Source organism: Bufo gargarizans, chromosome 3 (assembly GCF_014858855.1).
Source record: "Bufo gargarizans isolate SCDJY-AF-19 chromosome 3, ASM1485885v1, whole genome shotgun sequence".
In the NCBI taxonomy this organism is placed as follows: Eukaryota; Metazoa; Chordata; class Amphibia; order Anura; family Bufonidae; genus Bufo; species Bufo gargarizans.
Window position 1 is genome coordinate 537,357,458 of NC_058082.1, and position 12,453 is coordinate 537,369,910.

General features: G+C 42.0%; 1 protein-coding gene across 1 annotated transcript in view; it reads right to left on the bottom strand.

Annotated features, from left to right (window-relative positions):
- Positions 1-12,453, bottom strand: part of LOC122930573 (pseudouridine 5'-phosphatase) — a 532,043-nt gene that overhangs the window by 275,519 nt on the left and 244,071 nt on the right. Inside the window, exon 3 of the mRNA XM_044284063.1 lies at positions 4,718-4,947. Within this exon, the coding sequence (XP_044139998.1) occupies positions 4,718-4,947 (230 nt within the window). The remainder of the gene's footprint in view (positions 1-4,717; positions 4,948-12,453) is intronic.

A 12,453-nucleotide genomic window follows, 5' to 3' on the forward strand; every position in this document is an offset into this window, starting at 1 on the left:
CAGTGATACTTCTTGTGGCCAGGATTGCAGAGTAGTGGTGATCTCATAGAAATGAATGAGATTGCAGAGCAATGTACTGCAATCTCATTAATTCCTATTGCATCACCTCTATGCTGTGACCCTGGCCATGACTGTCACACAACCAGTGTACCCTAGACTGATACCCGATAAGAGGTGGAAATCACTTACAAAGAAGGAACTGCCTGCAGTGGCAACATATGTATAAAAACACCAAGAGTGTCAAATTAATATATTAAAGGGGTTGTTCCATCTCACCATTACTAAGGTCAGATGGGAATAAGCACTGACCATCAGGTGGCCAGGAAACAGTGGAGTGGGCCAGCTCCCCTTGCGGTGCATTGGAGCTACAGAAACAGACTAGCCCAGCAAGCTGTGCCATTTCCCCTAACTGTCTCCTGTCCTCCTGGTGGTCACACTTACTTCTATCTCGCTATAGCAATGGCAAAATGGGACAACTTCAAGGGATACATGGTATTACATAGCCCTCTCCATAGACTTGGAATACAGCAGTATTCACAAAGTGCTATTGCTTCTGCCAAGGGAAGCTATAGGCAGTTTCCAGCCTCTGCACAACAAAATCTGGAAAAAAAAAAACATGTTATGTGCTGTAATCTTTTGCAGAAATTCCACTCTGGAAAATGTGCCCCATAGCGCTGTTCCTTAAGGGTACCATCAATACTTTTACTCTTGATGTCTGACAAACAGGTGCAATTCAGCTCACCTCTAACATATAAGCACAGTTCTAAGCTCCACATTCAGTTTACATTTAAAGAGATCGTTATAAAAGTATTTTATACTTCAGCTAAATATTTTTCAGTATATACTGTACATTTTTTAACACATATTTTATGTACTAGGTGCTATTCCATTCAAGGGGATATGGCAACCACTATCTAATTTATTTTCTCACCTAATGTTCATTTTTTTCTCTTCTTCTCAGAGTTGGGTATAATACAAAATGTCAGTTTGCTCAACGTCTTTTATTCGTGCTGTTATACAGCAGTCTGTATATTTTATGTATTTTAACAGATCTCCTCTTTTGACATATTTGAGAAGTTACTGTATTAAAAAGAAAAGGAGGACATTCCCAGAGTGCTATTTTATCATTTCCTGTATAGAGAAGACCCTTTAATATGCTCACAGGGATAGTTTGCTCTGTGGAATAGTTACACAAGTTAGAAGCATTTTGAAAAAGTTGTATCTTGACATTGACATATATTCTGGCCTTTATTTCTCTACATCTCGGAAAAATCAGGGTCCTGTAGTCTTGGCAATAAAGTAGCTTAAATTGATTCCTGCATTGAGTGCACGCAGAAAACTTACTTTATTTCACTTCTAAAAATAGGTGATAGCAGGTGCATGACAATGGAAGTTGGTTCCAAGCAGTCACATAAGAATATTGCCTAAATTAAATGTCATATCCACAGTGTTAGCTTTTACTCCGATCAAATAAGAAGTGTATTAGTAACATAGTTTGTAAGGCTAAAAAAGACATCTGTCCATCCAGTTCAGCCTGTTATCCTGCAAGTTGATCCAGAGGAAGGCAAAAAAAACAAAAAAAAAAACTGTGAGGTAGAAGCCAATTTTCCCCACTTTAGGGGAATAAAAAATTTCTTCCCGACTCCAATCAGGCAATCAGAATAACTCCCTGGATCAACGATCTCTCTCTAGTAGCTACAGCCTGTAATATTATTATGCTCCAGAAATACATCCAGGCCCCTCATGAATTCCTTTATTGTACTCACCATCACCACCTCCTCAGGCAGAGAGTTCCATAGTCTCGCTGCTCTTACCGTAAAGAATCATCTTCTACATAATCTGGATGGAGAAATCTTCTTTCTCATAAATCATGGGGGAGATCTCTGTACTGCCCCTGGATACATTTATACATAGTTATTTGATCTCCCCTCATTTGTGTTTTTTCTAAAGTGAATAACCCTAATTTTGATAATCTTTCAGGGTACTGTAGTTGCCCCATTCCAGTTATTACTTTAGTTGCCCTCCTCTGAACCCTCTGCAGCTCTGCTATGTCTGCCTTGTTTACAGGAGCCCAGAACTGTACACAGTACTCCATGTGTGGTCTGACTAGCGATTTGTAAAGTGGCAGGACTATGCAGGAGATTTATCACCTCCCATTTGCCTGAAAAGTGGTGTTAAAAAGTCACAAACTATGGGGGTCATTTACTAACAGATATATGCCACTTTTTGGTTATTTGCAATACAATCTGCAACTTTTCCCGCTCACACTATGTCTAAAAAAGGGACATTTCTAGAAAATGGTCGAAAGCCACACCAGCAAGAGCGCTAGTGTATATTTAGACAAGTGGTGTATACGCCAAAGTTTTGTAGAGGTCTTTTTAAATTACCCCTACGTGTTTACAACTTTTTAACTGCATCTTTTTAGACAAATGTCACATCTCTTGGTTTTTATGCCAACCACGCCACTTTCCCTAAAGTGGCTGTGGCAAGGATGGGAAGGGGGAGTGGCTAGCCGCCCCAACAAATTTATCTTTGTTTGCGCCAGTTTACTGGTGCAAATGAAGCCAGAGATCTATGGCAGCTCTGAGCTGTCCCTTTTGATGCAACCCATAAGCTCATTGGACGTGGCAACAGCTGCCTGTCACTGGCTGCTACAGTTAAGTTTAATAGTATAAAGCTAGGCTCGGACTGGCCCACAGGGGAACAGGCAAATCCCCCAATGGGCCCCTGACAAAGGTGGGCCCCCAGTCCCTCATCCCTTGCACATAACACCGAAGACAGACCGCACCACATACATACAAACATGCAGCGTACAGAATTTCAACCTGCCTATGTCCATATAAAAAACCCTGGTAGTTTATTAGTATAGATGCATCAGGTGGTGAAGAAGACTTTTAGGCATAGAGGCAGGCCAGACAGTATCCACTTTCCTAAAGGACCTACCTTCTCAAAATCGCTACAGGGACCCTCATAATCGATCATCTTAAGCATATTACTGCTGCCTGCTGTTGTGGTAGCAGGTGGTATTTACTTGTAGCTCTACAGTGGGCCCTTAGAATAAATTTTACTGGTGGGCCCGAGGAACCCCAGTCCAACACCATCAATGGAAAAGAGTGGCTTTAAAGAGGTATTCCAAATAGAAAAAGTTATCCCCTATCAATTGAATAAAGAATATTGATGGATGTCTGACCACTTGGGGCCCCGTCAATCATGAAAATGTAGACCGAGTCCTCCATTTAAATGGAGCATTGGACTTCCACTCCATTCACCTCAATTAAGTACAAATATAGCACTTGGCTATCTCTGGGTGTCCCATAGGCAGTGGTACACTTCATTATAATGAGGCTTGTTTATTTGTTCTGGCTATAGGTGGGGATCCCAGCATTCAGGCAATTCTAGTGGATGAGGGTATTATCTCTTCTAATTTGAATACCACCTTTAAAGGCAATCTGACGCTACAATTTGGGACTATTATCTGCAGTAATACATGATGCATGGAGAGTATGTAACTGCTGTGGTCAACCAGGTTAAACAGGATGTGTGTGTGTGTGTGGGGGGGGGGGGGGGGGGGGGATTCTGGCAGAAAGGCCTCCCAAAGGTGAACAAGCAATTTAAAGGGGTTGTCTGAGTGTTTAATGCTGACGACCCATCCTCTCAGAGAGATTGGTGGGGGCCTGACACTTGGTATCCCAGCCGATAGCTGTTTAAAGAGGCTGCGGCCCTCCGGTGAGCACCGTGGCCTCCTCCTCACAGCATTGGATAGCAGCTGTGGTTGACATTGAGCTGCTCCTAGACTATCTGACCAATAAATGTGACGTCACTGGCCTAGGAAGAGTCCATTAAAACAGCTGGCAGCCACTTAAAACCTATCCTGAGGATAGGTCCTTTTATTTAACACCCCTTTAAAGCCACCCTATTTAGGTGATGGACCCATCTTACTTAGAAAGACAGTAGGTAATACTGCATGTGAACATCTGAAACATGAGCCCTCCCGGTATCCTATTCTATTGCGTGCTATAAAATGTTCATAGACATATACATATATGGGTAAAATATGAGGTTCCATTGTTCTCAAGATATCATAGAAAGGCACTAAGCTGGGAAAACAGATATCATTCCCACAGAAATACAAAAAAGGCCTACAAGGCAAATATCGTTTGGTTGCTTCTGCAGATTATTATATATTTTTTAATTCTCTTCAAAAAGTGTAATGTTTTTATGTAACCTGACAGCTGGACTTCTGGGGATAACCTTTGCATGCCCATTTAGCAGTGAGATGGAGTGGTAGGACTGACATAAGCAGAAGATAATGAGTACCATGGCTGTACAGCAAGTCTTAAAGCAATACAATTTACATAGGGAGCTAAACGGTCACTTACCCTTACCTCGAAGCATTAACTGCGTCTGGCAAGATCCAATACGTCAGGTCGTATAAGATGCTGCTAGGTTCTGCTGTTTTCTTAATGTACTTTGTACAATATATTTTTACTATTATATGATTTTTGATCATTTGTGCACGCTGATGTCCAAGCTGCCTTCTAGGCGACATGGAATGAGTCACAAAGGGACAGATTTCTGGCCAGTTTTCACCATTTTAAAAGACATTGAATAACCTATAACCTATTTCGCCCCTTGCCCTGCAAACGTAACTACTTTATGATTGTGTAATTTCCAAACCTAGCACAGCGGCGGGAGTAATATGTATTTTCACACTTACCTTGCCGACGCTCGGAGGGGGGTTAAACCTCTTTGCACATACAAGAAAAGCATCAGGCTGAGGTTTGCCATTTTTCACATCTGGGTCATCTCCAAGCACAATGTGATGGAATAAATTGAAGAATTCTTTGTGCCTGCTTGTTTTCATTTCAAATGTCACTCTGGCTGAGCTGGTGGCAACAGCCATTGGGATGTTGTGCTTATTCAGATGGTAGATTAACTTTTCAACCCCTGTGACAGAGAAAGAGAGAGGAAATAAATGAGAAATGCAAAGATTACATGATAAAGCTTGTCCATACTATCAATGATAGCGGATAATAATCGTATGTGACAGTTTCGGGAAAAATAAAGTTTTCAAGTTCACTGTTATTATCTGAAATGAATGTGGAAGACAATGAAATCCCATAAATAAGACTGGCTGCCCAATAGCGTCCAGTAAATTAACCCCTTGAGTACTCGGCCTGAAGGCCACTCATATACCATTACAGAACTCAAGTGAATGTACTTTGGCGCTACACATCCATTTCAATCAGTAAATTGTATATTACTAGATCTGTAAAAAAACTTCTGCTTATATGACTTTTCTGGAGAAGCGATGTCACTACTGATAGGCTGCAAGACTCAGTATATCATCCTTAGGGATGAAGAGGTTGATCTACTGGTTGGTTTTCAAATGGTATTTTGCGTATTTAGTAGATTATTTGGTTGGTGGCCCCTAAAATTTGATTTTAATTATGCCCGTGGGATGAACCCCAGATAAGATAATTGGTCATTTGTGAAATAATAAAAAAAATTATAATTTCTATAGGTAGCTTAATCGCTACATTGCCTAATGTGTGATCTTTGTGACGGCAGATTTTCATTATTTTGCCTAAGGCTTAGCTAACCAGAGGATCTATTGGTGGATCAGTCCAAACCTGATTATCGTAATTCCATTTAGTGTATGTAAAATTTGGAATCGGAGGAAAAAAAATATATCATGGTGACATTCATTTATCTAGTATTCCGTGACTTAACCCTTTAGTGGCCACCAAAAGTGACCACTTTTTTTTACAGAAGTCACTAAGGGGCTTTAGGCTGAGCCGCCCCATTTTTACAGTGGCCAACCTAAGTGATGCACGTGTCTACCGTGCAGCAGAGAGTGGGGGCACAGCTGTTACTTGTTAGCCGTACTCTTGCTCTAACAATTGGGACTGGAAGGAGTACCAATCTAGGCTGTTTAACGAGCAATGGCGCCCCCCGAATGTAAGCTGTTACAGAGGGAATGGACCTCCTCTGTCTTCCATCAGCACCCCACAAATGAGATTGTGGGGTGCCGATGTCAGAGTATGCAGGCTGGGGCCGAGTATAAGCCCCAGGCCTTCCTCCAGTGTTTCCCAGCAGGTTGCCTCTCTGGCACAGCCTGCTGGTGAATGTCAGTATAGCACTGACATTAAAATACATTGCACTATAGAAATATTTTAGAAGCAATCAAAATATTGTCTATGACAGTCCCCCTATGGGACTATTAAATGGTTAAATAAGTTTAAAAAAATATTTATTAAAATAAAATAAAATAAAATCCAATAAAAAAATGTTTGTTACATTGAAAAAAATGATTTTCAATGGAAAATAAATTGCAAAAATCTCCACATATTTGGTAATGCCATGTCTGTAACGCCCCACACTATGAAATTATTATGTAATTTATCCCGTATGGTGAACACTGCAAAATAAAAACAACATCAACAAAAAGCCATAATTTCTGCCCTTTGCTTATTTGCAAATAACATGGGGATAGGCGCTAAAACAAAATAATAATGTCTTTATTAATTGTCTGATTAAGAAATAAGGGGTATCAACCGTCAGTATAATGTGCAAAACTGACTTTAACAATTGTGAAAACACTGATATATACCAAATAGCACCACCATCTGGATTGCCAGTGTAGTCTCACAAGCTACTAGCATAAGGGGCTCATTCAACCACAGGGTTCAAGATGTGTATCCCAGGGTGAAAGGTATCAAGGGGATGTATTGGTATGGGAATTTCACCAAACACCACTCCAAAACAGTGAGAGCCAGCGCGCAGACTCTCACTGCACTAATAATCACAGGTGCTGGACTATGGCAGAGCAATAGCATTCACTCCAGGTGGATTAAAGGAGCAATGGTTGCCCTGACATGTCCCTTATTTGCAACAGCTCAACGCTGCGTTTCCATGCATTGGGAATGCATTTCATCAGGAGCTATGTGCACCAGGTTAATACTAGAGCCCAGAGCCTCAGTGTTGTTTTAATAACCGAGGTAATGGGCTCTAGTATTAACCTGGTGCACATAGCTCCTGATGAAATGCATTCCCAATGCATGGAAACGCAGCGTTGAGCTGTTGCAAATAAGGGACATGTCAGGGCAACCATTGCTCCTTTAATCCACCTGGAGTGAATGCTATTGCTCTGCCATAGTCCAGCACCTGTGATTATTAGTGCAGTGAGAGTCTGCGCGCTGGCTCTCACTGTTTTGGAGTGGTGTTTGGTGAAATTCCCATACCAATACATCCCCTTGATACCTTTCACCCTGGGATACACATCTTGAACCCTGTGGTTGAATGAGCCCCTTATGCTAGTAGCTTGTGAGACTACACTGGCAATCCAGATGGTGGTGCTATTTGGTATATATCAGTGTTTTCACAATTGTTAAAGTCAGTTTTGCACATTATACTGACGGTTGATACCCCTTATTTCTTAATCAGACAATTAATAAAGACATTATTATTTTGTTTTAGCGCCTATCCCCATGTTATTTGCTCTATTGTATTTATAGGCGTATATTCAATATATCATTTCAATTTATTCCATTTAATTATTATACAAGGAATGGCAGGCTTTTTATCTAGCGGCATTGACACCGCACAGTGGATGGGAGATCCTAGTGAGGTGTTTTCTGAGCGAGACATATCTTTTGCCTCTCAGACAATTACCATCTCTTCTGCTTTCAAACAAGTCACTAAGATCTACAAAAATTTTGTTAGATCTTGGTGGGAGGTGCAGTCTTTGGAAACGTATATTGGGAATAAAATTGTCCCACGTGGCCTGAGGAATCCTATCACACCATCAGTCCGATTGAGATCTGCGGACTTCCTGAAAAAGTGGGAGAAGGAGTCCGTAGATTCCTCTCTGAGATTGATGAAACTCCTATTGGAGGAGGAAAAGAGTGTTGTGACATCTCTGGAAAGTGACCTGAAGGAAGCTATTGAGGCAACAAAAAAATTCAATAGTCACACTGATTTTAATAAAAAGGAGTCACTCCTCCAAATTTCTGTGGAAAAATACACTGCCCAGTTAAAAGAAAAGAAACACTCCCTTTTCAATAGAGATATCAGAGACTTTAAAGAGGGCAAAATCTTTGATTATAGCATCAAACATTCGGATGCTCTTGAGTTAGATACCGAAGTCTCTTCCTCAGAGGGTGAAATAGATTCAGACGCTACTGGTGATAAGCGAACAAGGTCCCAGTCCGCTAGAAGACCGTATGGTGGTAGGAATAGAGGTAGGGGTAGTAGAAGAGGACGAGGAGGTAGAGGTCAATACGGTAGGGGGGGTTTTTTAGACGATACCCCGCTGATTTCCCAATACTTACTGAGGAACAAACATTGACATCCCCCTGTACGTCCCAAACTACATCCCTATTTCCATCTAGATCAATGAAGGACGAGTTACAAGTTATTAACTTGTCTTCACGGACTCTAACTACCATGGAGACCCATGTTCTACAAAAGGGCCTTTCATTTGTCCCGATGCGCAGGTTTGATTGTTTTGGGTGGGTCAAAGACCTGAATTTATTTGCGCGTAAGCTCAAGTGGCGAAAATTTTTTGTCAATAATGACCGCAGGAAATGCGAAGAGCTAGGAATTGATATATCAGACTTGCCAGATGTCCAAATCTTATCAGATCTTCTGGCTGAGGGACAAAGGGATCCAGGTGATGGTCCGTTCACCAAGCTTAGATTACCCTCAACAAAAATGCCACCTATTGGTGATTGCACCCCAATTGATACTTTTGTGTCCTATAGTGTCTAATAAGTTGAGTCAGATTGACATGCATGGACTTAACAGTGACAATTTGAATGACCAAGAAAGAGGGGCCTTGTGGTTATTGCAACAGGACAAAGAAGTGGTGATTAAATCATCAGACAAAGGCGGAAATATTGTTGTCCTTGGGCACGAACAATATCGTAATATGTGTATGAGCGTGCTCAGGGACAAGCTTACATATGAACTACTTCCGTCTGATCCCACGCCAACTTATAAGGTGGAATTGTCCTGTATTTTGAACCAAGCCCTTGAGAAGAAACTCATTGACAAGACTGAATTGGCCTTTTTGTTACCTTCACACCCAGTCACTGCGGCCTTTTATTGTCTCCCCAAAGTTCATAAGGGGTATGAACCTCTAAAGGGGAGGCCGATAGTGTCTGGAAACAATTGTTTGACAGCCAATATCAGTACTTATGTTGATACCATCCTGCGTCCATTTGTTAACAGCTTGCCCTCACATGTAAGGGATACTATGGATGTGCTGGGACGCTTGGATGGTGTCCAATGTGACAGTGGTACCTATCTGGCCAGTTTGGATGTGGAGGCGCTCTACAGCTCAATCCCTCACGGATTGGGCTGTGGAGCGATCCTAACATTCCTTCAGCAGAGGGGTGAACAATATAGGGCCCATAATGCCTTTGTAATGGAATTGTTGAGTTTCATACTCACACACAATGTATTTTTGTTTGATGGCTCTATCTTCCACCAGCTCAGGGGGGTCGCAATGGGCAGTCCCTGTGCCCCGACTTTTGCGAACCTCTACCTGGGCTGGTGGGAGAGGGAGGTAGTGTTTTGTGAAGATATGGAGCGATTCACGGATGTTGTCCCCCTCTGGATCAGGTACATCGATGATGTGCTGATCCTGTGGGGGGGCGATAGTGAATTGTTCCGTGAATTTGTTGCGGTCCTCAACAACAACACCGTGGGACTTTTTTTCACCTCAGAAATGGATTTGAAGAACATTTCCTTCCTGGATCTGTCCATTTCATTGTCTGCTGATGGGCATATTAGTACCAACGTTTTCAGAAAGCCCACAGCTACCAATAACCTTTTGAAATGGGACAGTGCGCACCCTGTGGCCCTTAGGAGAGGAATCCCTAAGGGCCAATACTTGAGGGTTAGGAGGAATTGTTCTCATCTCAGTGATTTTAGGGTGGCTGCTAAAGATCTCCAGCAGAGGTTTCAGTGTCGTGGTTATCCTCAGCAGTGTCTAAAGCAGGCTTACCAGCACTCAATGAGTACTAACAGGGATCGGTTGTTGTCTCCGAAAAAGAGGGACAATAGTGAGAATATTGTGAGGATCATTGGGACTTTTGACGGCGCCCATGACGAGGTGCGCCATGTCCTTAACGAGCACTGGGACATTTTGAAATCCGATCCGGATATTGGTGGGATGATTTCAGCCAACCCTTCAGTCACTTATCGCCGCAACAATAATTTACGTGATATGTTGACACATAGTCTGTACATCAGCCCCCGTCCGCAGTCATGGCTGCGAAACCCACTTACAGGTACGTTTCCTTGTGGATCCTGTAAATTTTGTGGGTTCATTAAAAAATCCAAAAGCTTCACTAACAGCACTGCGGATAAAACGTTCTTCATTAAGTCTTTCCACAATTGCAAGTCAGTTGGTGTTGTGTATTTAATGACATGTATATGCAGCATCAAATATGTGGGTAAAACCATCAGAGAGCTAAGAAGACGGATTGGGGAGCATATTTTGGATATTACCAATCTCAAAGATACGCCAATTGCTCGTCATGTTCTTGACCTTCACAGGGGGGATACATCTTCGGTCAAATTTCAAGTGATCGACTCTGTGAAGCCGTCACCAAGGGGCGGTGATTATGATCGCATATTGTTGCAAAAAGAGGCGAGATGGATTTTTTCTCTGAATACCATCAAACCATCCGGCCTCAATGATGCGATCTCATACGTCCCGTTCATCTAGTGACCAGGCTGATTTCTTTGTGTTACTGTACAATGCACTATGAGAAGTGGATTCATGTGTGTGATCATTGATACAAGTGGCTACACACATGAATCTATGTGTCTGTCCGTTTTTACACACTTCTCTTGGAGTGACTCTCCTTCACTGTATATTATAATAAAGATGTCCATGCTGCGATAAATATATAAAGCCGCTTTGTAAATTCCTTGCTTTGTTTATGTGGCGCTTGCTGCGCTTTCCCTGTGACTCACCTTGTTCCTCCACCCTTCAGCCTTTAGTTTGCCTTGTGCCGTGCCTCCTGGCCGGATTGGCTGATTGACGGAGGCGTGTCTAACAGGGCGGGGTTTCACCCTGTAAAGCTCGGTGTTCTGTGGGCCGCTTTGCGGCCATCACAGTGCCGGATTACATGCACACTAGCACGCAGCACCTCAGCCTAGAGGTTGCTAGCTCAGGCAGGATAGTGACTGTTTGTAAAGCTCCGTACCTCACACTAGAGGAAAACGGTGCTAGGCAGGGATCTCTATCACTGACTGTTTGTTTGTCCATTACCTCGGTTATTAAAACAACACTGAGGCTCTGGGCTCTAGTATTAACCTGGTGCACATAGCTCCTGATGAAATGCATTCCCAATGCATGGAAACGCAGCGTTGAGCTGTTGCAAATAAGGGACATGTCAGGGCAACCATTGCTCCTTTAATCCACCTGGAGTGAATGCTATTGCTCTGCCATAGTCCAGCACCTGTGATTATTAGTGCAGTGAGAGTCTGCGCGCTGGCTCTCACTGTTTTGGAGTGGTGTTTGGTGAAATTCCCATACCAATACATCCCCTTGATACCTTTCACCCTGGGATACACATCTTGAACCCTGTGGTTGAATGAGCCCCTTATGCTAGTAGCTTGTGAGACTACACTGGCAATCCAGATGGTGGTGCTATTTGGTATATATCAGTGTTTTCACAATTGTTAAAGTCAGTTTTGCACATTATACTGACGGTTGATACCCCTTATTTCTTAATCAGACAATTAATAAAGACATTATTATTTTGTTTTAGCGCCTATCCCCATGTTATTTGCTCTATTGTATTTATAGGCGTATATTCAATATATCATTTCAATTTATTCCTTTGCTTATTTGCCACAAAAATGTAAAGTGATGAAAAAAATGTATATTCCGCAAAATGATAGCAATGAAAACTATAAGGCGTCCCACAAAAATCAAGCCCTCACACAGCTCTGTAGAAATAAAAATAAAAAAGTTATGTAGTTGGTATTGCTATAATTGTACTGACCCAGATAATAAAATGATTGTGTTATTTGTGCTGAAAAGAACGCCACAAAATTTATAACATAAACTTAGTGGTAGTATTGCTGTTTTTTCCTATCCTCCTCCCAGAAAGAGTTAATAAAAGTTAATAAGTAAGTTATGTGTACCTTAAAATGTCACCATTAAAAACTACTACAAAAAACAAGCCCTCATACAGCTTCATAGATGGAGAAATAAAAGCGTTATTGCTTTTGGAATGTGATATTGTAAACATGAAGAAAATGCTTGGTCAGTAAGGTGCAAAAAAGGCTGGTCACTAAGGGGTTAAAGGGGTTGTCTTATCTCTCCGTTACTAAGGTGAGATGGGACTAAGCCCTGGGAAACAGCAAACCGGGTCAGTGCTCCGCTGTTTCAGTAGCTCTCATTGCAGTGCATGGGAGTGACAGAAACAT